At 41.9% G+C, this 27229-nt stretch overlaps 1 protein-coding gene across 1 annotated transcript in view; it reads left to right on the top strand.

Moving 5' to 3' along the window:
- camkmt (calmodulin-lysine N-methyltransferase) overlaps positions 1–26832 on the top strand; it is a 93911-nt gene extending 67079 nt beyond the window's left edge. The window contains exons 6-11 of the mRNA XM_056435660.1: positions 1781–1844; positions 4785–4851; positions 6463–6537; positions 14361–14424; positions 16657–16788; positions 23340–26832. Coding sequence (XP_056291635.1) covers positions 1781–1844; positions 4785–4851; positions 6463–6537; positions 14361–14424; positions 16657–16788; positions 23340–23438 — 501 coding nt within the window. The 3' untranslated portion in view covers positions 23439–26832. The remainder of the gene's footprint in view (positions 1–1780; positions 1845–4784; positions 4852–6462; positions 6538–14360; positions 14425–16656; positions 16789–23339) is intronic.
- Positions 26833–27229: the final 397 nt, after the last annotated feature.

Here is a 27229-nt window from a genome sequence, read left to right as displayed (position 1 = left end):
ACAGTTATAACAATTTAAAATGTAACACACCTCTAATATTGCAATGCTGTCATTTTAAATTGTAGGTATTTTAGATAAAAAACCCAAACCAATGTTCAGATGTGAAGACTGTTTTTCTGATGAACAGAATAATTTTTCTATCCGACACAATGAAGATAATATGCTCTCTCTTTATTTTTACGAGAACACTCACACAACCATCAGACCACCTGAGTAGTTTCTCCTAGCTTGGGTCTTGAAAGCTGTATTGACACAGCACACACGCGCACACGCACACACACACACACACACACACACACACACTCACACACTGACACCCTCAGATATACCTCAGTCGGTGAGCCATAGGGTTTATTAGCCAGAGTCTTAAGGGCCCCTCCACATAGCAGGCGTCAGTGTCCCATCGATCTGCTGGATGCCATTCTGTGTGTGTGTGTGTGTGTGTGTGTGTGTGTGTGTGTGTGAGAGAGTGTGTTAGAGAGTGTGTGAGCCTGGTTTTATCTCGTGGCAGTCAATACACCATGTTTTGACATTGGTGGCTTGAGATGGAATCCTTCCTTCACACCTCTCCTTCTCCTCATCCCTCCATCATCCGTCACTGACACCGCGTTCCACTTGTTTTCTCTGATGTGAACTGTTCATTAATTATTCCTGTAGTTGCTAGACAGAGTTTGACATTTTGATCACATATGTTTACTTTCGTGGGCATTTGATGGAGCCTGTCTCTGCATGTATGTTTAGTGGAGGGTTGTTGCAGCATCCGGCTCCTGATCTTTCAGCTTGATGCTCGGGTTCAGCCTGGAGGTCCCTTCCTCCATTTGAGCAGATGGTGGGACGCACTGCATTCAGTGACCCCTTCACACACCCTGCAGGGCCTTAACATGTGTGTGTGTTTGGAAATATTCATCCACTTGATATGCTACATCATGTATTTTCCATATGCCGTACGAGTCAAGATTACATTGAATCATCCATACAAGATTTGTGCATACCAACACAATAGCTACTTGCACTTACACTCACCCATGGGCAAATGCACACACACACACACACACACACACACACACACACACACACACACACTGCTTAACAGAAATTGACAGCCTGACACACACTTTCCGATATAAGAAAGAGGCATCTGCAAAGAAAAGAGAATGTGAAATGATGAGGTTATAGTAAAGCACACGCCTCTCTATCTATATCTCCCTGACACAGCGGAGCACAAAGCATTCTATCCATTCCCTGTCTCGCTCCTTCTCCCTCTCTTTTTCTTCGTCTCTCACAGTCTGCACCGCAAAGTTATATGAAGGGCATCAGGCAGGCCCGGCGAGCCGAGTGCAGAGTGACAGCGGCGAACGGGAGTGATGGCTCGGGCCGATAAACACCCAGCGTCAAATGAAAAAGCTCTGCGCTTGCCATCATCCCCTGTCACAATGCAATTACTGAACAGAGTGATAGCAAGATAGCAGCCCCCACCGCTAGCCACAATGATAAAAGTATTGACTGATTTGATTGAATGATTAAAATAATGCAGACATAAAAATGGGGTGAAGATAGAGAGGGAAATGGCAGTGAGGAGAGGGAGCAATAGAGAGAGAGAGAGAGAGAGAGTGCGACGGGCTGAGCCGGGCTGCCAGAAGTGAACCTTTGTAGATATGGTTATGTCATTAATGTGTGTGTGTGTTCAGATGGTTGCTTCATCAAAGGGTGCTTTTGGTTTTGTTCTTTTGTTCTGTGTTGTGTCATTTCTCCGTCTCTTTCCTGTCTCTCTGTCTCCCAGGTTGCCATTTGTGCTGACGTGAGGGAAGTTCTGCTATCAGATGGGAACGAGAAGTCCATTCAGAGTATCCTTTCATCGTCTTCTCTCCTCTTTTTCTCCGTCTTTTTTCTCTCCCTCATTACACTCATTTATATGCATTCATATGGATTTATTTATATGAAAACGTGTGTCTTTTATCAGGGTTATCAGTGAGAACATGAGTTGTCTGTCTGTGCATTCCTGTGCAGAACAATCACGTGAATGTTCATATAGAGGCATGCGATTTCAGGACATGTAACATGGTACATTTATATGATGAAAAGTAAGGGACGGCATTCTCACATCTAATTTAACATGTGTAACTGGGTTTAACATGTGATAAACTGACAAACACGGATATTAAATGTAATTTGTGAAACCACAGATTCAGGCACATGTGCTTTGCGGAAACACAAGTGCAGTGTAAGATTTCACATGTAAAACAATATGCATTTCTTTTTTAGTCTGTAAAATGCACTCAAATGTTTTAATAGGTGTACCTCATGATCAGGTAAATGTTTGTGTACATACACATACGTTGTAATAGCAGTGCTTCATGTGTCATACATCCAGCTGTTATGCCAAATGAACATCTTGGTCATTATTATTGTATTTTAATCTCTTCCAAGTGTGACTAATTTGTATTGTGTTAAATTGTTTCAGCTGCTGTATTGTGTTTCTCATGGCAGTAACATAAACAGAAAGTAGAGCTGTGTGCTGTAACCGTAGTGTTCCTTGAAATCAGAGATCGGGTTGGAGTGAAGGAAGAATAGCCATCCACCTCTTTTATCTTGAGGCAGAAGCAGCAGATGGGGCACCAGGGCTCAACATGGCATCTACAATATAGCTGCCCACAATGCCATGTTAAGAGCACAGTAATTGCCATCCTGTCAGATTTAGTTTGAGACGTCATCTAATGCTAAGGGTTGGGGCTTGATGAGTGTTTTAAAATCAGGAACAATCAAGGTTTGTTTGAGATATTTTGTGTGGTTAAGGTTTAGGCCTATAATTAAGATTTGGGGACAAATCTTTAGGTGAGATTCTCTTTTTTGTGCCAACATTTATTCTTTGAATGGGTTATTGATCAACTATGTCAGCTTACAAACCATCTTGCTCTTCTTTTCTACCCATTTTACACCTCTCCTTGTCCAATCCCCTTTTTAGCTTTTGTTTTTTTCTCTCTTTCTTTCCATCTTCTTTCATCATTCTTGTCCCTTTTCTCCCAGCTGCCCCGCTTCTTGCTTTATTCACTCGATATCTTAACGGGCAAGAAAAATAGAAAAAGACTCTCTACAAATGTTTTATAGAAGCAGGAAATATAAATACACATTTCTTCCCCATTGACCGACATGGCACTTCCATATTTAGCTGTGCTTACAATATCTCTTTCTCGTCTGGCTACAATGCTCCTTTACTGATCGCAATACCACCCAAACAATAACATTATGGAGCCTGTAAAACATACACACCAACACACACTTGGGCGCACTAACAATACGACATTGACCGACTGCTTTGTTTCACAGAACAAACACATTGAGAGAATTGTAAGTGAAATCATAGCAAGTATGGATCGAACACACACGCACACACACAGAGAGAGAGAGAGAGAGAGAGACATATTTTCTTCTGGGCTCAGCCAAATTGTCCCATACTGCAGACACTCTGTGCCATTTCCTCCCTCTGAGGAAGCTGTTGTTCTTAGCCTTGTGCTAATGGCCACTGTTGTCTTACAGGCCCTGATTGTGTTACCAGTGTTACACTAGAAAGAGATAGCGGGTTGTGATACGGCTCAGTTTTACACAGTGAAATAGATGAGAAGATAAACGGCAGGAGAAGTTGTGAATAGGCGACATTTTCATATATGCAGTAAATAGAATTCTCCCTTTTCTCAGAGGTTGTTGACCTCATTTCTATTGCAGAAATACACACACACACACACACACACAGACAGACAGACACACTCACACACCATTGAGAGAAGACACTCTGCTGACCTTGAATACTCATGTTGGAAATCAATTGAAATGTTCCATTAAGCATGATTGATGCATGTCTACTTCAAGTGATGGGAGCAAATATTCCTCCACTTTAATGCTCACGAGTACTCAAATCACTCTCTCTTTCACTTTTTCCTCTTTATTTCTTCGTGTGTGTTCGTGCATGCGCTGACCTCTCCCCCAGTGGTGTGCTGGTGATGAGATTACTGTAAGCTGCTCTGCTCTTCACCCTGTCATCCCTGTGCATGACACACAGGGGTCCAGCGTGTGTGTGTGTGTGTGTGTGTGTGTTTGTGTGTGTTGTATGCTCAAGCTTGTGTATGTGCACCGGTATATAAATGTGTACTAACCTACATATTATAGTGTGTCTGGGAGGCCTTTTTGGTTTTGGATCAGTTCTCCAGATATCAATCCATCTATCAATATATAACGCATTCCTGCCCTCTCACTCTCGGCCTTTGTCAATTGGATTTGCCTCGGCTCTTTGCAGGCTTTAAGACAAGGAGATCCTAATTTAATTGCTTTGCAACGCCACAAGCCAGTGTATTACTCGACAACTTGACATCAATCGCCCTGCCTTTGTGTGCGAGAGGGACAGTGTGAGTTTGTGGATCTCTGGTTAAAAGCTTTCCCATTGATCCACAAGAGGCTGCTGGGATCTGCTCCTGCAGGCTGGCTCTCCGTCCCTGAAGATCATCTCTGCTCACTCATGCTGTCGTTCCGTGGGTGTGTTATATGAGTGTGTGTGTTATATGGGAGTCTCTGGTGTGCATGCAACCCGTAGTGAGATGGACAATTGTTGTCAACGTGTGACTGTGCTCATTGTGTGTGGTTTCAAATTATGGTGGTTTTATTTTTTAATGGAGGCCCATTTGCAAGGATTCAGTCATTTTTAACAATTGATTTGTATCTACTGTACATATATTTTCCCACTGTTTGCAAATAGAGATAACATGTTTGATGAACCCTTGACCGCGCTGCGTCAGATGTTCGAGGACTGGCCGAAAGAAACAGGCAAGCTGGAAAGTTTGGGTCCACACAGGTATCTGCCAGGTGAGACTATTTCCTCGGCTCTTTTATCTTGTATCTATTGTATGCTTCCTATGAATCACTCAATTAAAACACAATACATTGGATTTGTATCCGAAAAATTGTAAATGTCATTTTTTTTTATATTCAATGCCTTTAGTTTTGAACAACAAAATATCAAGCTTATTCTGGAATATCCATTTTCCATGTGGAAAGTGTCTGCGTACGAGTTTGTGTGTGTATTTGTGTACATGCATGCGCATCCGAGCAAAATGATTTCCTCTGATAGAGATCAAGAAACCATCGAGAGGACTTTCCACGTCCTGCACGCACGCATTCCTAATATGCAAGGGCGGGCTAAAACGTATCTAATTGTTGTTGCGGTCTCAAAAAAGGTATTTTATCCTTCAGTGACTGTTTTGCTCCCTCGTCGCCACTCTTCGTTTCTCCCTCCTGCGCTTATTTACATGAGTGGACAAGAGAGTGAGAAAGTAAAGGTATAATTAGGCTACATTACTTTGATTGTTTTCGTTTCAGATTATGCCTGCTGTCATTGCCGCGCCCCGAGCGAGGGCGAAGGGCACGATGCGATTGGACAAGGGGAGGGAGAGGGAGGGGCATGTTGCGTGAGGGTGTAAGCACAATGCATGCGAATGAGTGCGCTCACATAGGGACCTCCTGCCGTGAATTGAGATTGTGTTTCTAGCGCGGCCTAATGTTTTGTTTACTGGGTGTTAATAATGCCTAATTAATAATCCCCCACTCTCCCAAACAGTTTGAAGGAAAATGTTGTGGAAAAAAAAATGCAGGAGGACGCTGGCGATGGTTAGCAGCGTCAGTACCACCCATACACGTTCTGGAACAATCAAATGATATGCAAAGAAAACCACTTTAGCCACTGGTAACCGACTACAAAAAGTAAACTTCAAAACTGTTTAGCACTGAACAGGAAATAACAAGTGGCAGAATTTGACTCACTTGCAAACTAAAATGTAATAATTATTATGCAAAAAAACTGACTTAGAACGAACAAGTCATGTAAGCTTGAGGGGAAATAAAGCGTGAGCTCCGTTATAAGAAAAGAAAAGATTTACGTCTTTTGTTTATTATTTCTCACTATTCCCAATTCTCGATATCACATCTAATATAACAATATACATCATTATTTTAATTTTGTAATATTGTATATAGGGTTATATATGTTGTTTAGTAATGTGCAAAGCATTTGTGGTCTTTTTGCATTCTTAACCATTTTATTTATATTGTTAATTTGCTTTGTCGATGAGATTAGAGAGAGGAGGAGAGCTGAAAGTGTGGATGTTGAATAGCAACTGTGGGACTGTGTGACTGTGTGTGTGTGTGTGTGTGTGTGTGCGTGTGCGACTGTGTTCACATGGTATAAATGTCAAGTGTCATGTCAGAAGCTCCTTCTCTTTACCTCACAGATGACATGTTGTCCCTCCCTGACACTTTCTCCAAGTCTCCACTGAAGCAGAAGAACAGTGGGTGTCAGGAGAGGGAAGAGAAGCGGTCAGCGGCAAACTGCTGTTTGCTCGCGGAGCAGTTCCATGAACGGCGGCGGCTTCCCTCTGCCAATACTAACGTTTGGTTTCTGTGTCGTGTGTGTGCTTACAGGGTGGTGAGGTGGGACTCTGAGTCCGACATATCGCCACTAGAGGGTCACTTTGACATTGTCATGTGTGCAGACTGGTAGGTTCACATGCAAATGCTCACGCATAAACCCACACACACACACACACATTTATCTTGGTGTGTGCATTCATGGCATTAATTTTCACTGATGTGTGACAGTTCTTGCATGGCCCCCCACCAGCGCATGGACCTTCCCCTGTCGTCTCCCCACTCTCTCACTCACACACACACACACACACACACACACACACACACACACACACACACACACACACACACACACACACACACACACACACACACACACACACACACACACACACATATGCATACATACATGCTCAGATGCCCGTCTGCCTCCATTTTACACCAAATTGCCTCGTTTTCATGCTTGGTGTCCCAGCAAATGGATGTCTTAGGCAAATTGCAAATAATTGCGCCTTGACAAGGAAGGAGACACAATAAGATAAAGAAAGAGTTGAGGGTGGATGGAGGGAGGAGTAGAAATGGAGATGGAAATGGAGAGATAAGGCAACATAAACATAACAATTAGCCTATCGTTCATTGAAATGTAGATCTTGTGGCCAATTGAGAATAACATCTTTTTATCGCTCAATTGTCCCGTGTGAGGTAAACTGCATCATGATTTGCAGTGGACACTACACACTGACATCCTTGGAGAAATATATGAAGAATGGAAAGAATGATGATGTGAAAGCAATTAAGAGTTTTGCATTGCTCTGTGATCCCTTACTTTTCTTTGTAGCAAATCAATCGGAGCGGATGGATTGCGATACCGTCACTTGCTTACACACACACACACACGCACACTCACACACAGGTCTGTAATGGTAAATAAAAGGGTAACTACACCATGCTCATTGCATTTACTGCATCCTGGTATCCCGGTACACACATGCAGTATCTAATAGAGAGAGCAACAATACAAATCAAATTTACTCTTAATCATGCTGAAATAAGCATATCATTATTTGGAAAAAATATATAAACAGGCGTGCAGGAGGTTAGGTTTAAATGATTAAATGATTAGCATTGAAAGAAAGACTTAAACCAACAAGTGAGAGTCAATGCATGTTGGGGTCCTGCTGAGGGTACTCCAATGCTCACATGGGCAGTGATGTAGAAACTTTTAGAAGGTGACACATGCAGCAGACCTTAAAATCAGCTGACAGACAGGTAGGCCAGAGTGTGGTGGTGCAGGCGTGGGAGGAGGAACGCAGATCATAAAGAGGGACTATGTGAGTGTTTTAGGGGGAGAGGAGAACTGCTGATTTCCTGATATTGTCGGACAATGAAAGCAATCCTTTGAGGAACCTTACTCAACTTCCTGGTGGAGCTCACTGAGTCAGTGAAAAAAGATCTGCAGTGGTGAAGTACCAGGGATAGATCCACCCTGAGATGCTTATAGCATTTACATCCGTTTATCACCATGCCTACACACACACACACACACACACACACACATACATACACACATACACACACACTCGCACAATGAAAAGATGGACATGCTGTTGGTTGAAGTGAAAGTACTTGACTATTTTCCAGCTTCACAAATACTGAACACATTTAGCTTGTGTATAGTGTGTGTGTGTGTGTGTGTCTATCTGCACAAGTGTGTGCATGTGTGCTAAGTGCAGCATTAACAAACACCGTTATCATTATTGTAATGTCACGGTCATTACAGGTAATAGTCAGGTACAGCACCCAGAGAGAGAAAGAGAGCCGGCAGCTAATAGAGGATATTTTACAGCGAACTAGTGTGTATGCACGTGTGTGTGCGATGGACAGAAGGAGAACAGAGCAAATTGCATGCACATTTTTTTGATATTGCTCTTCTTCTCATCAGATGCATGCTTTAGTCGCGGGTCTGTGCGGTGGGTGTGCTGCGAGGTGCTTTTCCTCCACGGTGCCCTCTTCTCTGCGCGTGTATCTGAGTGACTGACAGTGTGATAATTGCTGTGGTGATGGTTGAAGAATGATGGCTGACCGATTACCGGACGCATCGTGGCGATGATCACCTGCGAAAAGGTCAACAACGCGGCTTCCACTCTGATTAATTATAGCTCCCACCGGCAGCAGCTGAGCCACCGCTGAGAAGCGAGAGGAGCAGAAGAGAAGAAGGGGGCAAGGAAAGAAGAAGAGTTCGGTGGAACATTGTGTGTCAGCAGTCCATTACGGGCTCACTTCTTTTGAACACTATTGCTATTGAAACATCCTGCTTATCCTTGAAGGGCATGATGCAAAAGAAGAACTGTTGAGTCTTGAGTGGTGCAGAAAGTCACCCACCTTCTGTAAATATATAATTGTACTCTTGAAATACACTTCTGGTTCTTCCTGCTCTCTTCCTTTACCTTTGCAAAAGGAGATTAAGACACATTAACCCATGAAAAGGAGTCGTGGAATGCACAGTAGAGCTGTGAAGGATGCTAGAAAGAAGATTGGGAAAAGAAACAAGTCGACGATCAAGAGAATGCGGCTGAAAGAGAAATCAAAGAAACGCAAAGTCAGTGAAGCTTGTTTTTATTTCACTTGGAAGTTTGACCTTCACAGTCTGCACATTCATCTGCTGAACGAGAAAAGTTTCAATCTGAGTTGCATGATCCAGTCTTCAACTTTAATTTGTGTTGTGGAAACTTGAAGCCCCCAGTACACACACACCCTGAGAATGGACATTAAGGGGAATATGTGTGTCCAGCGGTCAAACCTCTGAAGCAACTATATGAGCATATTCCTGGACTCTAGAATATTAAATGAGGGTAGAACGTTATGAATTTTCGGTGACTAAATTGAGGAGTCACGACAGTTGAAATCTAAGCGATTCAGTGTGTGTGTGTGTGTGTGTGTGTGTGTGTGTGTGTGTGTGTGTGTGTGTGTGTGTGTGTGTGTGTGTGTGTGTGTGTGTGTGTGTGTGTGTGTGTGTGTGTGTGTGTGTGTGTGTGTGTCAGGCATGAGAATCCCTCACCTTTCGGCGAAATTCGCCGTTTTGAAACCAAAATAGGTGACTTACGTGAATCGTGTAGATCCGAAGAGTTTTTGTTTTGGGGTAGGGGGGGGGGGGGGGTCAATTGGCCGGCCGGCATTTATGAGATTGGAGTGGGACACGGAGAAACTGTGAAGTGTTGCTCTTCGCAATAAAACATCTTTGCTGGGACGTGTCGCGTCTCGGCCAATCAGCGTCAAGATGTCTTCAGCGTTTGGTGGTTTAGGTTAGCTTGAATGTTAGCCCGCTACATCTGCTGCTGTCACGCTGCACGGTGTAGAGATACTAACAAAGTACCCGTACGTTAAGAGCGATGTGATTTAGCATATTTTTTGTATCGATACTTCATTAAAAGAGCGCGGGATCAGAGCGCACGCGCTGCTCCGTGTCAAGCTGTTTGCACGCGCAGCGCTCACAGCGAGGGGCCTTAAGTGGCGGAATTTTCGGCTTTAAAAATAAAAATAAAAAAAGATGCCAGAAGTGAAATGTTTAAGTTCAGTCTGTAAAGTTCTGTAACTCTACAGCTGCTCATCCTGATGAACTCTGTATCTTGCCAGATACAGAACGGCCTCATAGTGTAGAATCAATGCTATGATGGCTCCATGTCGTTTCATTCATATCTGGCTGTATTAATACTAATATTTCTGACATTTGTTAAGTGTTGAAAAAGTTGGTAAAAAGTGAACCATACAGATATTTTATTTATTACTATTATAGATAAATATACCAGTATCGTATTTATGGTATACTGTTTTTATGGTATTGTATCATGATATTTATGGCAGGTATGGTATAGAAGATCGTGACTCAAGGCTCAGCAGAGCACAAGACTTGAAGACTTGTTCACGCCAACAACAAAAAAGGAAGTTGGTTCATGAATGACCATATTATACACAATATTACTATTATTATAGTATTATAGGGCCCGATCACTGACTTGGTGTCGGAATGGAGGACCTATAGATTATCATACAACGGCCAACATCGATGTTTGTGGAAGTCGTCACCCCCCCCCCCGCGCGCGCCTATCCTCCTCACCTTTGTCCACCCCTGACCCGTTTTCATGCCGTGTGTGTGTGTGTGTGTGTGTGTGTGTGTGTGTGTGTGTGTGTGTGTGTGTGTGTGTGTGTGTGTGTGTGTGTGTGTGTGTGTGTGTGTGTGTGTGTGTGTGTGTGTGTGTGTGTGTGTGTGTGTGTGTGTGTGTGTGTGTGTGTGTGTGTGAGACTTAGGCAGAGGATCCTTGGCTGGGATGTTGGCATGTCTGCTTCCTCCAAAAGCTGTCCATGTGTGGGCTCTGAGATAAAGCCCTGTTCATGTGTGTGTTAGTTTGTGCGTGTGTGTGTGCATTTGATCTATTTTTGCACTGTATCTGTGTCATTTGCATAAATCCACACGTGCACTTTTGATGGACACCTTTTTGTGCTTCATTTAAGAGCTGCCTGTCAGTCGGATGGAACAGAACTCCTCAGACCCAACACACACACATCATGTGATGACATCGCACAATAGCTGGTCAGAAATATGTAATGGCAGTCTGTGGTGACAATGAGACAATCCATAAAGTGCGTGCTGCCCGCAGGTCATGATCAAGAAACATTGTTTTTTTTCATGTTCATTCATCATACGAAAACATCCTCGCCCTCTTTTGGGCTTTTTTTGCTTTTATCTGCATTATTGATCAGAATATGTCTATTCTGGAAGATCTTAAATCAAGGCCAATGCGTCGTTAGATTATGGAAGTCAATATCACATTTCTGATACAAATTAAGTCAATATTGTACTGTCAAATGAATTATTGCATCAAGTAATTCAAATTATTATAATTTTGGCTATGGCATGATTTATTGCATTTTTATGTTATGCACAGAAGACTTCTGTCTCCCTCTAAGAACCATAATTGTGTATGTCTTTTATCTGTTTTCATGATAGAATCTTCCTCAGAATTGTAAAAATAAGAATATATATTACAGTTAATATGATTTAAATAATTGAAACAGACGGTTTAAAAGGTATATCTGAAGAGTATGTTAATTGATTTTAATAGGTTTATCTCAATGGTATGTTAATCGATTTTAATCATCAGTTTCAGTAAATATAAGCAAAAAAAGAGGTGTCCAGCCTTTTTACCGCTTCAGCAAAGTTGTTCTTACAGGCACACTTAATGTCTTTGCCAGAAAAGTCAAAGTCTCTTTCTAAGAAAGACCTTCAACTACACTCAAACGTCCTTGCGCTGCTCGATGGGACGAAAGAGTGAAACCAGCGTTGAGCTGCATGATAGTTTTGGTATTAACTGAGTTTTTAAGAGGAAACAACTTAACACTGCATTGTTTGTGTGTGTGTTCCATTTATTTTTGTTTACACGGTCGTAAGGTTGCTAATCTTAAGTGGTTTATTCTTGTTTTCCCACAACACATTACAAGTATTACGAGTTTCCTGGATGGACTGGGATTAAATAATCGGAAGGAAAAAAATACACACAAAAAAATACACAAAAAACTGTAAATATACTGAAAGGGCTACTGAATAATAGCGGATGCTATTGTCATTGGCAATGTTGTCATTTTAAATGTTGACACTTAGGAGGAAGTTTGGGGTAAAAATTCTGATCTGATTTTGACAAAAGCAAGGGCGGCACCGCCTCACATGTTTCAGTTTGCATCATTGTGGATATAAGACAGCCACCCATTAACTAATATATATTATTTGTATGCAAGTGTCGCAAAACCTACAATAAATTGTTACAGGTAATACATTTGAAAAACCTCGTAATATCTTATAATACTAATTTAAAATATGTGCATATTAACCATTACATTTCCACTTGGAAAAAAGAATGCCTCATAGATGATGTCATGTGTTTCCACCCTTGCAACCTTGACGACATCCTGTATGTTCAAATATGTGTGGAAGCAGACAAATATAGCAGCAACGCCGTTACACACACATACACACACACACACACACACACACACACAATGCCGTTTTGTTACCTTTGACCTCAGTTTGCGGGACGGTTCTGGTGGGGGGGGGGGGGGGGGGGTCAGTGTGGGACAATAGGTCTCTGACAGTCTGGGGGCATCACTCTGCTGTGTTGCCCTTCCGTGGTGATTTTCTTTCCCTTTATATATATATTTATATATTTCTGAAATATTTTTTCTGATTCCACTCTATATTGTCTTGCCCTCTTGATGGATGACCTTTACACAGTTTTAGGCGTATTCGTACCATGTTTTGTAAAACATTTATTTGCCCAGTTTTTTCTAATGAATTATTGCCCCTGTAATTGTAATCTTAGGTGTTGGATTTTCTTTCTGAATGACTGGAAGTACATGACTTAAAGGTTATTTGTTGGTAGAATTACTTCATGTAACATTTGTGGCTTGATTTTTCATGCCACAAATGATGTTGTAGTGTCATTAGAACTTTAAACTTTTCATCAGCAATGATTGTGGCACTTTTTTTGCCCTCTTAATGACATGATGTCCTTACCCTGCCCTCAGTGTGTGTGTGTGTGTGTGTGTTTCAGCTGTTGCCTCCACCCAACTTAGCTCACTTCCTATTTTTCTTTCACCACTCACTTTTCCCGTGAACTCATATCGGTGGCAAAATAAACCAAACACAAACCTCTCACCCTTCAAGTCAAATAAACTTTGCACCTCTGTCTCACCTCAGAAGAAAAACAAACTCCACACGGACGTACTCACATCCTGGTTTCGGTGAGAGCTTGTGTTGGTTAAGTCCTGTCTTTTGTGTCGCTGTAGGCGGCGATGCAGAGAGGAGGTTCTATGACGTGCACCTCTCATTCCTCTCTGGGATCAGAGGATTGTGTGTGTGAGGGCAGGTCAGAGGAAAGTTACGTCCAGATTGTCACTCCGCTGGCCAGTTGGACGGATGTGAGGGATTATGTCAAATCTGCACCATATTGTTCCATTTTAGTCAAATTACTCCACTCTCATCTGTGATAATAGGTCGACACCAACACACAGCGCTCTACTTACTTGCATAATGGATTGGAATTTGTCTTTGTGGAAATAGAGACAGGTGTTACTTTGTTTAGAATGATTGGAGTGTGTGTGTTTGTGTGTGTGTGTGTTTATTTGCATCCCATCTAAAACTCACCAAGATGTAAAAAATCAGCTTGTTTTCACACTTTAGTGAGTTTATTATGATTACCTTATTTATACCGGACCTTGAACATGCTACAAGGAGCTGATTGTCATGACCTCCCCAATGCACACGTGACCTTACAACTTTTTTTTGTCAGTATTTAACTCTCATTTCTCCTTGTCCACTGAAAAAGTGCTCAAATTAATCTTTGGTGGTGCTAATTATTTTAGTTTAAGTTGCACATATTGTCAAAATACACATGCAAGCACAACTTTTCTAATTCACATGCACACAGTCTCTCCCATAGACACATGCATGTTACAGTACACTTGTGTTTAGTGTACAATGGAGCCAGTTAATTACTTCTTCATTTCTGATTTATTTTACCTTTGTTTTTTGTTTTTCTACTCGTATATCATACTATAAACTTCAGAGTGCACACTGCAGGTATTAATTCCACAAATCCAAGGTGCTTTTGCTCTACTTTGAAAACATGTGTGTGTTTACTGGAGGCGATGGTATCTGCGCCCGCTGGATTTGATGATGCTCTGCATTCCTCTCAATGCCTCGAACGCAGACTGAGGCCAATACACATGGAGACGCAAACGTAAACAAAAAGGAATAGCATCTTACTCATGCAAATTGTGTTTCCCCTTCTTCCTGTTGGCGGATTTATTTGTGAACAAAAGAAAAATAAATAGCCTGCTGCTTTATCTGGAGCTGCTATTCTAAAAATCCATTCTAACCCGTCTCTCCCTCTTCCTCCCAGTTTGTTTGTCGACCAGTACAGAGCCAGCCTGGTTGATGCTATAAGGAGATTACTGCGACCCAACGTAAGTGTGTGTGTGTGTCTGTATGCGTGTGTGTGTATATGTTTGTGTGTATGTGTGTTTGCCTCAGTCTGTGATGATACACATATATATATATATATATGTGTGTGTATATATATGTATATATGATATGATATACCTTTATTCGTCCCAGAGTGGGGAAATTTAAAAAATCAAAATATATATATGTGTATATATCTATATCTATCTCTCTCTCTCTCTCTCTATATATATATATATATATGCTTATCCCTTTCCTCTGAATCACCACCCCACTCTTCTCGATCATAACCCTAAACACATTAATAGTCTGACAGGATTAATATCATGTAATGCTTTAATGCTTATTATGAGCAACTTGAATGCACCGCTCTGATCTCCGTCTCTCTCTCGCCTGCCTTCCCTTAATCATAAATCTGAGGCAACTTCTCCCTTTTGGCCTCACGATAAGACCCCACGCTGTGACAGCCAAAGCACATGGGGGAAAGAAAGCAAACGGCTGGAAGAGATCGGGTTGAGGTTTCCATTCATCTGAGGGAGGAGGGGGTGCGTTTTTAAGTACACAGGCCAGAATATCTGTTTATGAAAAAGAGGTGAAAATGGGACTGGAGGGAAGGAGATAGGAGGAAGAAGAAAGAGGAGGAGGAGGAGGAGAGGACACGGCAAGGGAGGAGAGGAGGAGGGAGAGGAATGGAAATGGTGGGAATAAGGAGAGCTGCGAAATAAGGCTGAGAGAAATGTTAGATACATTTAGAATTTAGACATTGCTTCTATTAGTCTTTTTTTATTTATTTTGGGAGTCAGTTCAACCAAATTATAAACAATGAGACCAGAAAACAGAGCCTGAACTGTTTTCATAAGACAGAAAACTAAGCGACAGACGATACAAGCTGTGCACATACTCAAGCTGAAACATTCCACTTGGTTCGATCGCACAATTGGTAATCGAGAAAAAAAATCCATTTTATTTAATAACATTATTTCACAAGCGACAGAGGTAGCAGGAAAGACAACAGGATTATGTGATTAATATTATGTTGGGGTTGTCGCCAGCCGTGACGCGCGTTTCCCCAGCTGACATTCCCCACTGTGACATCTGCAGTACAACCTGCAACGTGAAGATGCGTCTCGGTTGCCGTTGAATGCAGAAGCTGCTGCTGTCGAACGACACGCATGACATCTGGCCATTGTTGTACATCTGTGTGTTAAGTCTCTCTTCATGTCTCTCTCTCTTTAAGCCAGTGGAGATATTTTTTTGGGGGCGGCTTTAGCTCAGTGGGGTAAGAGGGCCGTCCTTCAACCGCAAGGTCGTGGGTTCGATCCCCGCTCTCCCCATTAGCTGCAAGTCGAAGTGTCCTTGAGCAAGGCACTGAACCCCCAGTTGCTTCCCGGGCGCTTCACCGCAGCTCACTGCTCCTTAATAACTAAGGATGGGTTAAATGCAGAGAACTAATTTCCCCTTGGGGATTAATAAAAGTGTATATTTTATTTAATTCAGGGGCTAATATGACTTGAGTGTCGACCATCAGACGGTCGCTACCACAACCAGCTTTGCCAAATATTAAATAATTTGCTAAGCTGATTAAGCAATTAACAAAGCAATTAATTCTCCTATCTAATGGCACTAATTTGCTGTTTCTGACAAAGGTGGTCCATCCGGTGGGCTGGATCCCTTTAATCAGCTGATAAGCGCTGGGAGGAGTTGTTTGCTTCTGCTATGTGTTTAGACAGAGGGAGAGGGGGGGGGGGGGATGCAACTGGATATACAGATGAAAAATCATCCGTCGAACATGATCCTGTATGTGTGTGTTTGCATGACCATGCCTCTTTGGTCCATTAATTTAAAACAATAATAACATGAAATGCAACTGTAAGCTGGAGAATTTCAAAGAAACTTTGAACCTGTTGGTAATCCTCTTAATATTTGCGGGACGTCTGTGATGAATGTGCACATACAAACCATCCCTCTGTCTCTCTCACGCACACACAGACACACACACACACACTTGTACACTTCGCATGAGAATACAAGTCACATTTCTTGTTTTCTTTTGGTTTAACATCTAATAATTACCTAAAAATCAAAGGAAAGAGAGACATGCAGGCAACTTACTGTGTGTGTTTGTAAAGCTAAACATCAAATGTTATGAGAAATGAGTTGTGAAGTACTCTCCGCCACAATGTTCACCATCCAGCTCCAAAAGTACACTCACCGTCCTCTCATCGTCTGTCCAGGGCATGGCGTTGGTGTTCGCTCCACTGCGAGGGGAAACTCTGAGACTGTTCTGCCAACTGGCCCAGCAGGCCGGACTCTGTGTCTCTCGACACCAGCAGTATGATGCTCAGGTCTGGGATGTTCACTTAAAGGTAAGAAGCTAGCAAACGAATAGAAAGACACGAGATGTTAGGTGTAAATTAAAGGATGGATTCCAAGTCCACACTATATTTCTTGGAAACGGGGAACAACCGGGAATCCTTAGTCCTCATTCTTTGCTCAAATGTAATTATTCATGGTGGTTAATTGCCACATGACCCCTCTCATTTGCTTCCTATACATTGCTTCGCAGCCGGAGCCCACTTTGAGCTTCACAACCGTTGTTCAGCCTCCTATGGGTGACGGCACGAGGGCTGCGTCCGTATCGTGTACAGTCTACGGTATTAGCCTATGGTTTGATGCTTCGGGGCGCTTTTTGAGACACACCGAAGCTAAAACAAGCGGCTTTAATTCGGCACAGTGAGGAAGACGGAGAGGCAGAGAGCGAAGGAGAGAGAGGCACAGCGACAAAGAGAAGTGACAGAAAGCACACAAGTAGGCAGTGTTTAAAGAAGTGGAGTCCAGCTGTTAACTCCATTACATGCACAGCTACAGAAGAACAGGGCAGCAAGGAGTGGGCTAAATTGGTGCACACACGCTCACCTTCACTGTGGGACAATTGTACCGACTGGCCATTAAAGTCCCTGTTAAAGTGGCTCGAGCCTCAGCAGAGAAACATCTCACTCCACTCCTTCTCTCTCTTGACTATTAGCCCTCCGTCAGATTTTAACATCACAACTGCTCACACATTTTATTTCTAAGGGACTCTGGACCCTTTCAAACCACACTTAGAGTGAGCACACGTTTACAGGTTGCAGACGGGTTTAAGGCAGGCTGAGGTCAAAACGCCTCAGCCCCACCCGGTCTACTTAAAGACGGGTTTAGGGGCAGGGAAAGATTGTGATGAGTCACAATTGACTCCATCCTGCAGTGAGCGGGTCGGGGGTATCTGCTGTCATATTACGCGACCACGATCAAGTCCATATCAAACGCGTACCAGTCTGCCTTTCTGATCGGGGTATTCTGGACAATAACATTTTGTATTGTTGGTCACCGATTTGTGCAAACCCCTGTTCTTTAAAAAGTGAAGATGTGAATGCATAACTCATTTAAATGAGCAAAGACAGGTTACATTTTTCTGAACATAAGAAGGACACTGTTCATTGTTAATAAACTGAAAAATCAGTTTGTTTTTAAAAACATGTACTGATAATATACTTTTAAAAACATATATACCAATAATGTCAATTGTTTTCTCTGCAATATCCACTCATGGAAAATAAACAAGTAACATGTTGGTTGTGTTTAGGCCAATGAAAGCATTCAGTTTAGATTAAAGATTGTGGTTTTGGTTAACATAATTTTTTTAATCCACCATGATTTGAAAAACAATGAGATTCAATTACGCATTCAGTAATTAACCAAAGCCACCGTCTTTCCCCGCCCCCAAACCAGTGTTTTAGTAACCTGTGTGTGCAGTACAATACCGTCACATGTGCTGTACTGGAAAGAAATTGCCAGTGAAAGTATTATATGAATGTATTTTGTTGCCGATTTATATATTTTTATTATAAAAATAACCCTGATTAATTAAGGGGAAGTTAAAATATTCAGTTTAGTTTACCTTCCTGATTAAAACAAATGCATAAACAGGTGCTTTACAAATATTTCAGACGAAGGGAGAAATATATAAAGAGAAAATCTCCCTCAACTTTTTAAAATGTTTAAACACCTGGAAAGCAGATTCAGTTTAAGAGGAATGGCTTCAGACAGCATTTCTTATAGTCGGTGGTTTGGGCCTCAGGTGAAGTGGGAACCCAATAAGATGTTTCAGTAAAAGGACACTAAATAAAAATAAAAATAAAAACTGACTCCGAAAGGAGAAGAAGAAAAGAAAAAAAAAGCTGAGGAGGGAATTAATTTGGCCTCAAGGCCACAGAATACAGACATTGAATACTTCTGGTGGTTCAGCACTTCAACCGCTTGGAAAGATTTCCACTCAGATCAGTTTTATTGATGAGAGTTGCTGAACAACAGGATGTGATCAGTGAAATTCAGACTAAAAACACAAATAAAAGCACAATGAAATTATGCCGGTGCTTCTTTCTTTTCTTCGGCATGCAAAGTTAATGTCAGAGCATTAGGCTCGCATGTGAAATGCACACTTCCATCTGCCGGACGCAAACAGAACACACACACACACACACACACACACACAGTCACACGTGCCCACATACACACACACAGTGGGGTCAGGTGCTGCGTGTGGATATGAGGACAAGTTGAAGTGCCCCCCTCACATCTGAAGGTGATTAAGTCTCCTCTGCTTATCTTCTGATGAACACTCTGAACAACCCCTGTGTGGCTTTCTGTGTGTACTTGTATGTGCCTGACTGACCATTACACACACACACACACACACACACACACACACACACACACACACACACACACACACACACACACACACACACACACACACACACACACACACACACACACACACACACACACACACACAAACACACACCACATGATGATATCACACTGAAACATACACTACCAACACACACACTCACACACACATACACACACACACACACACACATAAAGCCAAATTAGCAGCTGCTACTCATTTTCACTACAGATTAGCTTTCTTCAACTATACTTACTTCCAGTTGCTGGACCAGAACACAAGAAAAAAGTGTATCAGAACGGGAAGTGGAACTCACACTGGATTTTCTTTCATAATATATACAGGACTGTCTCAGAAAATTAGAATATTGTGATGAAGTTCTTTATTTTCTGTAATGCAATTAAAAAAACAAAAATGTCATTTCATCTGGATTCATTATCAAAAAACTAAATATTTTATACCTTGATTGATATCTGATTTTGATTATGCTTACAGAAAAGAAAAAAATATATATCTAAATATTAGAATATAGAATAAAAAAAAAAAGTATAGGGTATTAAACAAAAAAACTTGAATTGTCTAATTAACTAACGAAACACCTGCAAGGTTTCCTGAGCCTTGATCACACTATGGATTTTCTTTCATAATATATATATATATATTTTTAAAGCAAAGAAGTCTCCACCAGAAGCAGGTATAGCACTTTTGAGGACAACCATGTTACTTAAAGGTTAATCTTTTTTATTTTTTTATTCAGACAATAAAGATGTGAAAATATATCCAATTCATAAGCAAACACTAGCTTGATATCACACAAAATTAACTTTTAGTCATAGTCACTGTGTAAAATGGGTCAGAGTGTTATGTTATAAAATAATAAGAGAGTTAAGACTCCACTCCAATCCAAACTTGAAATATTCACACAGCCGTGCAACACTATCCTGTAACTGGTTGAGTTTCTAAATGAGTCCGAGCTGACTTCTTTTCACAGGTTCTGATCCCAAACTCCTGCGTGTCCTTGTATTCCTCGCTGCGCTAAGGTTGAGTCACATTTTATTTAGTTGGGAATATGCTGCCGATCTCACCGTTTGCCTTGTGCAGGTGTGTGGAAAGGACCCCCAGCTCACCCCTCTACAAACAGAGACACACGTTCACCCTCTGACTCCAACCCACTCGAAGGACTACAGACAGCAGGCAGGGCCGATGTGCTGTGTGTGTGTGTGTGTGTGTGTGTGTGTGTGTGTGTGTGTGTGTGTGTGTGTGTGTGTGTGTGGCGTGTGCTGGGACGGGCAGACAGGGCCAGCGCGTTATCCTCTTATCCCCACTGTTGTGGAATAAGAGAGGCAAGCAGCTGGAGGGACTGCAAGCAGCCTGATAATGCCAGCGCTATTTTCTCACCCGCCATCTTAATCTTGTTACTCAAATGGTTGTGAAGAGAGAGTCATGAATTTTAATTTCTCTCCAAAGCACACGCACACACACAAATGCATTTGAGTGTGTGTGTGCACATGTGTACCTCCCCCGTCTCTCTCACATGCATAAATAGTATCCCCACTGTGTCCAAGCACTCACACTCATTTCCCTGCCTCGTTCATTCTGTTTCCCTCTTTTATTCTTTTCCTCTCTTCACCCCTCAGCTGCCTGGTCACCCCCTTCCTCCCTCCCCCCTATATCTTCCTTCACCCTTCTCCACTCTCCCACCCTCCCCTCCCCTCTATCTTCCCATTTCCTACATCACGACCCACTTCTCTATTTATTCAAGCCTGTCCTTCTATCCCTTCTTCTACTCGTCTCTCCATCCACCCAATCCCTCATTCTCTGTTTCTTAATCCTGCCGAGAGAGACCCCAGACATCCGGTCCATCCATCCCTCCCTTGTCTCAAAGCCCCCCCCCCCCTCCTCTCTCTATTTCCAGTGTGTACACTTTCTCTCCGGTCTACACAAGCAGGGCAGGAATAACCGGGGGAAAAAGAAGTGGGCAGAGAAATAGAGAGGCAAAATGAGAGCAGGAGAGAGGGAGACAGAAGTTGGGGCGAAAGTGGCAATACAATAAATGGAAAGGAAGAAAAAAAGAGAAAAGGTTGGTGGGATGGGGGGTCGCGTTGAGAGCCGATTTAGCCAGCCACCCATGAAGCTGATTAGGCAGCCTGCGATCAGGAGGAACAGCTTTGCTTGTTAAACTTTTCACCTCTGCAAGCTCTTAGCCCTCACCGTGTTAAGGCCCCCTCCCTCCCGCTCTAACCCTCCATCTATCGCTTCCTTGCTCCTTCCGCCTGGTAGAATTTGAATGTGAATGCTGGCTGTGGTCCCCTCACCGAGCTTAGCATAGGGGGCAGGCAGCTGCCCCTCCACACCCAACCTGGGTCGGCTGCTCTCTCTCTCTCTCTCTCCCCTGGGGGTCAGAGGTCCAACAACCGGCCGGTGCCTGGAGGGATGGCCACAGGAAGATAACGCACATGAAGGGGGCCGGGGGTGGTATGGCAGACACAAGCAGTTCATATTCATATTCAGGAGAATGGGGCGATGGGGAGAGACGGAGTATCGGTGAAGGTGTCTCATGGGAGGACAGGTTGTGTGTGAGGTAGCGACTTAAATCACACAGTGTGCAATATTTTTATAAGAAATATTCCGGTTTTACACCTTTATACTTCCATAAGATACGTGTACATTTATATGGATAATAGATGCATATTTAAGTTATGTTAATGTTTTGGGGCGAAAGTTGAGCCAGCTTCAACTTTTTTGTGGGATGAGGATATTTTGTGTGTTATTTATCTATTTTGTTGTTTTTTATTATTTCAATATGTATTGAATAATTTAATATATATTAATTCATCATTTAAATGTTATTGATACCCTTCAAAGCACGTTGATCAACACCTGTTCTTTTCAAAAGTGCTGTGTAAGTGAGACTTGACTTAGTTGATGCCGTTTTTTGTCGCCGCCCCTGCTGTGGGAATGCAGTGGTCCCATTGACATGAATAGGGGGATTGCGTTTAATCATGCAGTGGTAATGTCAGCCTGAACACTTCCTCACAACTACCCAAAGTCCGGAGCCCTGTTCCCCTCTTGAACTTCACCACCACTGCATGCTACCTGCACAGACACACACTGCGCTGCAGATTACATGTTTGTCACTTATTATATGCGTCTTAACACAGCTGAACAAATCACCTCCAGGGAGTCGACCTCTGAGCTGAAGAAAACAACTATCTACAGTCACTTTAATTGAGGAGTGAAGAGTATTAGCAGATTTGCATATTTTGAAGAAAGATTTTAATAAAATAAGCCACTGTGACTTGATTGTCTTGATTGACACACACGTGGCCTGTTTGTGGTAAACCAGCTCAAAGCATTAAGTAGGTTTGAGCTGGTTGGACTGTCTCTTGCATATTTCTTACATGCTGCTGACTCAAGTGAATTTGGGGTCAGTTTGAGTTTCTGTTTGTTGTGAAAAAATCTTTTCACACAGTTCTGCCCTGTCCTGGTATCACCACACACTACACACACACACACACACACACACACACACACACACACTCACATGAGCAGACCCACTAAACTCACTTCCATAAGTCTCTGAACATTTGGCAGACGCTGGGCGAGCTAATTAGCAGTCGCATGCCCAAACTGCCTAGTCTGCTTAAAAGGGCACACGGGCATCCCACAATGCTGTGTGTGTGTGTTTACAGAAAATGAATTGGCAATTTAAGTTGAGCCCAGAGGTAATATTTAATTTCAATAGTTTTTTACGCTAATGGGCAGCAAATCCTATCCGATATTATTCGTTTATGAGCTCTACACCATATTTTTACAACTAATTATCTTGGCCTTTACCTTTCATGACAGGGTTTTCAAATGAAAGGTTCAAAGAAGAGAAAAAGGAAATTTAAAGAAATTAGATATAATTACAGTAATACATGTATGGCGTTGGGGGCATTTTCCCCTTAATTTCGATACCATGATAGCGTAAAGGTGGCAGGAGTCGAGGGGTTACATATGCAACCGAGGGCTCGAACGGACGATCTTGTGTTACATGGTCAGCATCTTTAATCCTTAGGCAAACAAAACACCCTGAAGTATTATAAGTATTCATGAAATTAGAGAAAAACTGAAATATTGGATGCATGTTTTTTTCTGTCGACGTTCTGGGCCGAGCTAATGCTCTTCGTGTTGTGTGTTTCTCAGATGCTGACGGAGGGAAAAGGCGCATACGATGAGAACATCCACTACCCTCTCCTCATCACCTTGACCAAAGGACCTCAACCTGTCAGCCACACTCTATAAACCCAAACAAGTGAGCCCTCCGCTCTCCACGCTACCACTCCACATACCTTTGGCTTTTTGAGCTGGAATGATGCTACAGACTCATGTCACCAAATTGATCAAAGTGAGGAGAGAGACATTCATTGAAAGAGCTGTTACGAATACAGTCGGTTAATTGTGGTCACATTTGAAGCATTTTTCATATAGATACAGTGACCACCGGGAGGATTTATTAGCACACGATGCATGGCTTGGAAAAACTATATGAGAGCATGCATGTTTTTCAGTTTGAATTGTCGAACAAGAACACGCTGATGTCCAAAGCAGTGGACGATACGTGGACTGTGGCTTAGGAGGAAGACAAAGGAGAGGTGGAAATATTCCATCCTAGTTTTAATCATCCGCCATTTGCTAAATGACTACGGCCCTGCTCCACAATACTCACTCGGACAGTCAGCCATTAAATCAGTTTTCCTCATCCCTGCAGTTAACAAGCCATCCAAGAAAGTACCAATCCAAGAACCACATTGCCAACCTGTCATCTGGCCGTCCAGTCAAGTGACCAGTCTATTCAACTACCTATTATGGTAATTAATTAGCCAGTAATCCAGTCATTATTCCAGCCAACAAGCCAGTCAGTTGTGTAGTCAGTTACATGGACATTTCCTCCACCAGTCCTACTTTACGTGTCACTTTGCCCTCTTTAACCTGTCAGCATTAACCTGTGCCTCTGTGTTTTATGCCCCAGCATGGAGGCCAGCACTAATTCATTAACCATCACAGACTGTGGAGCAGCTCACAGTTTCCTTCATTTCTCTTTGTTCCCTTCTTCCCCCGCTTTAATTTCTTCTAACACAACTCATTCATCCCAGTCAGAGGTCAGTATTAAAAACGTCTTTTGTGCATTTCTTATAATAGCACATTAACATATTAAGGCACGTTAAGAAGAAGGAGCAGTTATTGCTGCCCTGGAGCTACAGTTAGCGTAGCATGCAGCAGCATCGCCAGGGAAAAAGTAGTCTACAATCTGTCCCGTTGTAAATTAACTTTACACAGCTCTGTTGGTATTACAATTAGTTTGAATTGTGCATCAGACACGACTATTCCACCAACATCAACTCAAACTCCTTCTCCTTAAACAATCAGATCCTATGGCAGCTGCTAAACGCTCTTAATCTGAACCCACCTTCAGGACGTGTGTGTCTGAAGAGAGAATACATGCACATAAGGTATCATGTGTCCGACTACTCACATGTTTTGACTACTTCCCCAATACTGTGGAACAGATTAAAAGATGCATGCTTTGCTGTACACAGCAGGATCTATTTGCATCTTTTGTTCTGTTCTTCTTGTTTTGTGTCCAGAGATATTAATGGTCTCTTACCCCTAATGTCCTCTTGGTGCAGACAATCTGCTGCCAGTTTAGCTGGTGTGCCAATGTCCACTGGCTCTGTGAGCACATTCTCACGGTTCATGCTTCACTGGTCTATGAGGGTTTACATTCACTTTTGAATGTATGCATATACATTATTATGTAATGGTGCGTTCATTTGTCATTGAATCAGCAAAACTGTTTTGTTGATGTCACTTCTCTAAGTCTTTGAAGCAGGAGAAGAAAACTACCATTTTCTTTCTGCTGATATAAACCACCCAGAAGGTACAGATACAAACATGTCACAGAAACTAAAACATCTTCATAAATGAGCTGCAGATTTGTTTTCAGTGTGCATGAATGTCACAGAACGTGCATAACATCTGTAAACAACATTTGAAATCATTTGAACAACATACTGCTTGAACAGTCATACAACACATCCAGTGGACATGGTTAGAATAGGGGTTCATATTGATAGACTATGTGCATTCATAGTTGAAAGTTGCACATGCTGCTCATCACCTCAAGAGCAAAGACTTTACATATTTCAGACCAATTGCTTCTCCATTTTCTGTTTGCATTTTTCTATCTGCACAATAAATCGTTCTACTCAGGTCTTTTTCCATGCATTCAGCTGTTTCTTGTGTTTTTTTTGTTTTTTTTGTCACTTACATTTTTGATTTGTTTATAAACATAAAACAAGTACAAAAATGTCAGACATAAACATATATATACACCCATATACATACCCATACACACACATACACACAGACATACATACATATACACACATACATATACACACGCATACATACACACACATATATACACACACACACCCTCCCCTCCTCCAAAACAAAACACAAACAACAACAACAATAAAAAAGAACAAGATTAAAGAAAGAAACGCCAAGTGTCAGTGGCCCACTGGAGCCTAACGTTGTACCTATCACTCGTAAAGTGTTTCCATCTTTCACTGTGATCCATTGTTTTATACAGCAGCCAAGAAGCTATGCAGTATCTCCCTGTGGCTGTTTGCATCCCTCTTGTTGGGAAAATAATCCACCTTCACAAATGAGAGGTATTCCCTGTGTGTAACTGCTCAGAAAAGTAAATTAAGCCTGTTTTATCAGTGGTCTCAGTGCTTTGAGGACTTCAATTGCATTGCAAAAACGTGGTTTATCTTATTTTGGGGTTTGACACAAACGCAACTTGTATTTACTTCCATTAAATATTATAATTCCTTTAGTGTGGACATGGCCTCATAGAGGGAGTTTTTCTGTTCAATGTATATCTGCTTCACAGTAATTAATGGGTGACAAATGCTATACTTTGCAGTCGTAGAATAAAATGTCATATCTTTAAATTGTATTAACTGTATTCTTTTATATTGCCTTTGTGTATTCCTGCCAGTTCTGTGTGTAACAGTAACTCCTGTGCAGACGGAAACTATATTTTACATGAACCTTTGGTGTGTGAAGAGAGCCCAGACCAGCCCTGTAAGAGGTCACACTTTAACCTTTTGAAAACAGCCCTATTTTTAAGGATTCTGCTCGAAATAACATGCCCAAACTAAAAAGGGTGTATCTCTGCAAACCACAAATGCTATTTGAATAATGTTGGTGTTATAATAAAGGCAACCCATGTGAGTTTTTGTTCAGATGTGTAAATATTACAGGTCTGGTGTACAGAGTTGTGATGCATCACATCTCTGTACACCAGACCTGTTTTGAGCCTGTGACAATCAGTGAGTAGTGCCCCCTGAACTGACCACCAATACCCAACTTGGGGTAGTTTCAAGGTCCCTTGTCCTTCCTGAGGAGCTTCACCTTTTGTTTATTTCCTGTAACTCTGAAGATAATCATGGCCAGAACTCACTCTGAAGTATTCTGCAGCTTGGCTGTGAACTCAATCTCCACTGTGCAGTGAATAAAACTCATCTGAACCAGCCACACAATTGGACCGGAAATACGTTTTTCACAGTCTATGGGTGGCGATGTTTTGTGAATGAAGACAAATAAATACCTTTTCTTCAAGAAATTTGGGATTCTGGATTTTTTTTTTTTAATTGTCCATTTGAAAATGGATAATTTAACACATCAGCTATAGCTACAATATATTTTAATGTATGAAACCTTTTAATAATAATGTCTAATTATTACAAATTAAGATTTAATTAATTTAACATTTCAGTACCACAAAATCATTATTATATATATTTTCCTTCACCCTTCAGCTGGCTATTGATCATCTGTAATGATTTATATAATACATGCTTATCATGTGGAGGTGGCTGACAAAGCTAATTGTGTAAAACGTGTGTGTGTTTCATTATTAACAATCCAGTGTGAAATGTTCACAGATGTAATAAAGTTTCCTTTGGGGCCCAGATCGGCTGTGGCCTGTGTTTCAAACACAATGGCCTCCTGCAGGCTAA

Source organism: Pseudoliparis swirei, chromosome 17 (assembly GCF_029220125.1).
Source record: "Pseudoliparis swirei isolate HS2019 ecotype Mariana Trench chromosome 17, NWPU_hadal_v1, whole genome shotgun sequence".
Taxonomy (NCBI): Eukaryota; Metazoa; Chordata; class Actinopteri; order Perciformes; family Liparidae; genus Pseudoliparis; species Pseudoliparis swirei.
The sequence above is the reverse complement of the archived record's forward strand: the minus strand, read 5'-3'. Positions and strand labels throughout refer to the sequence as shown.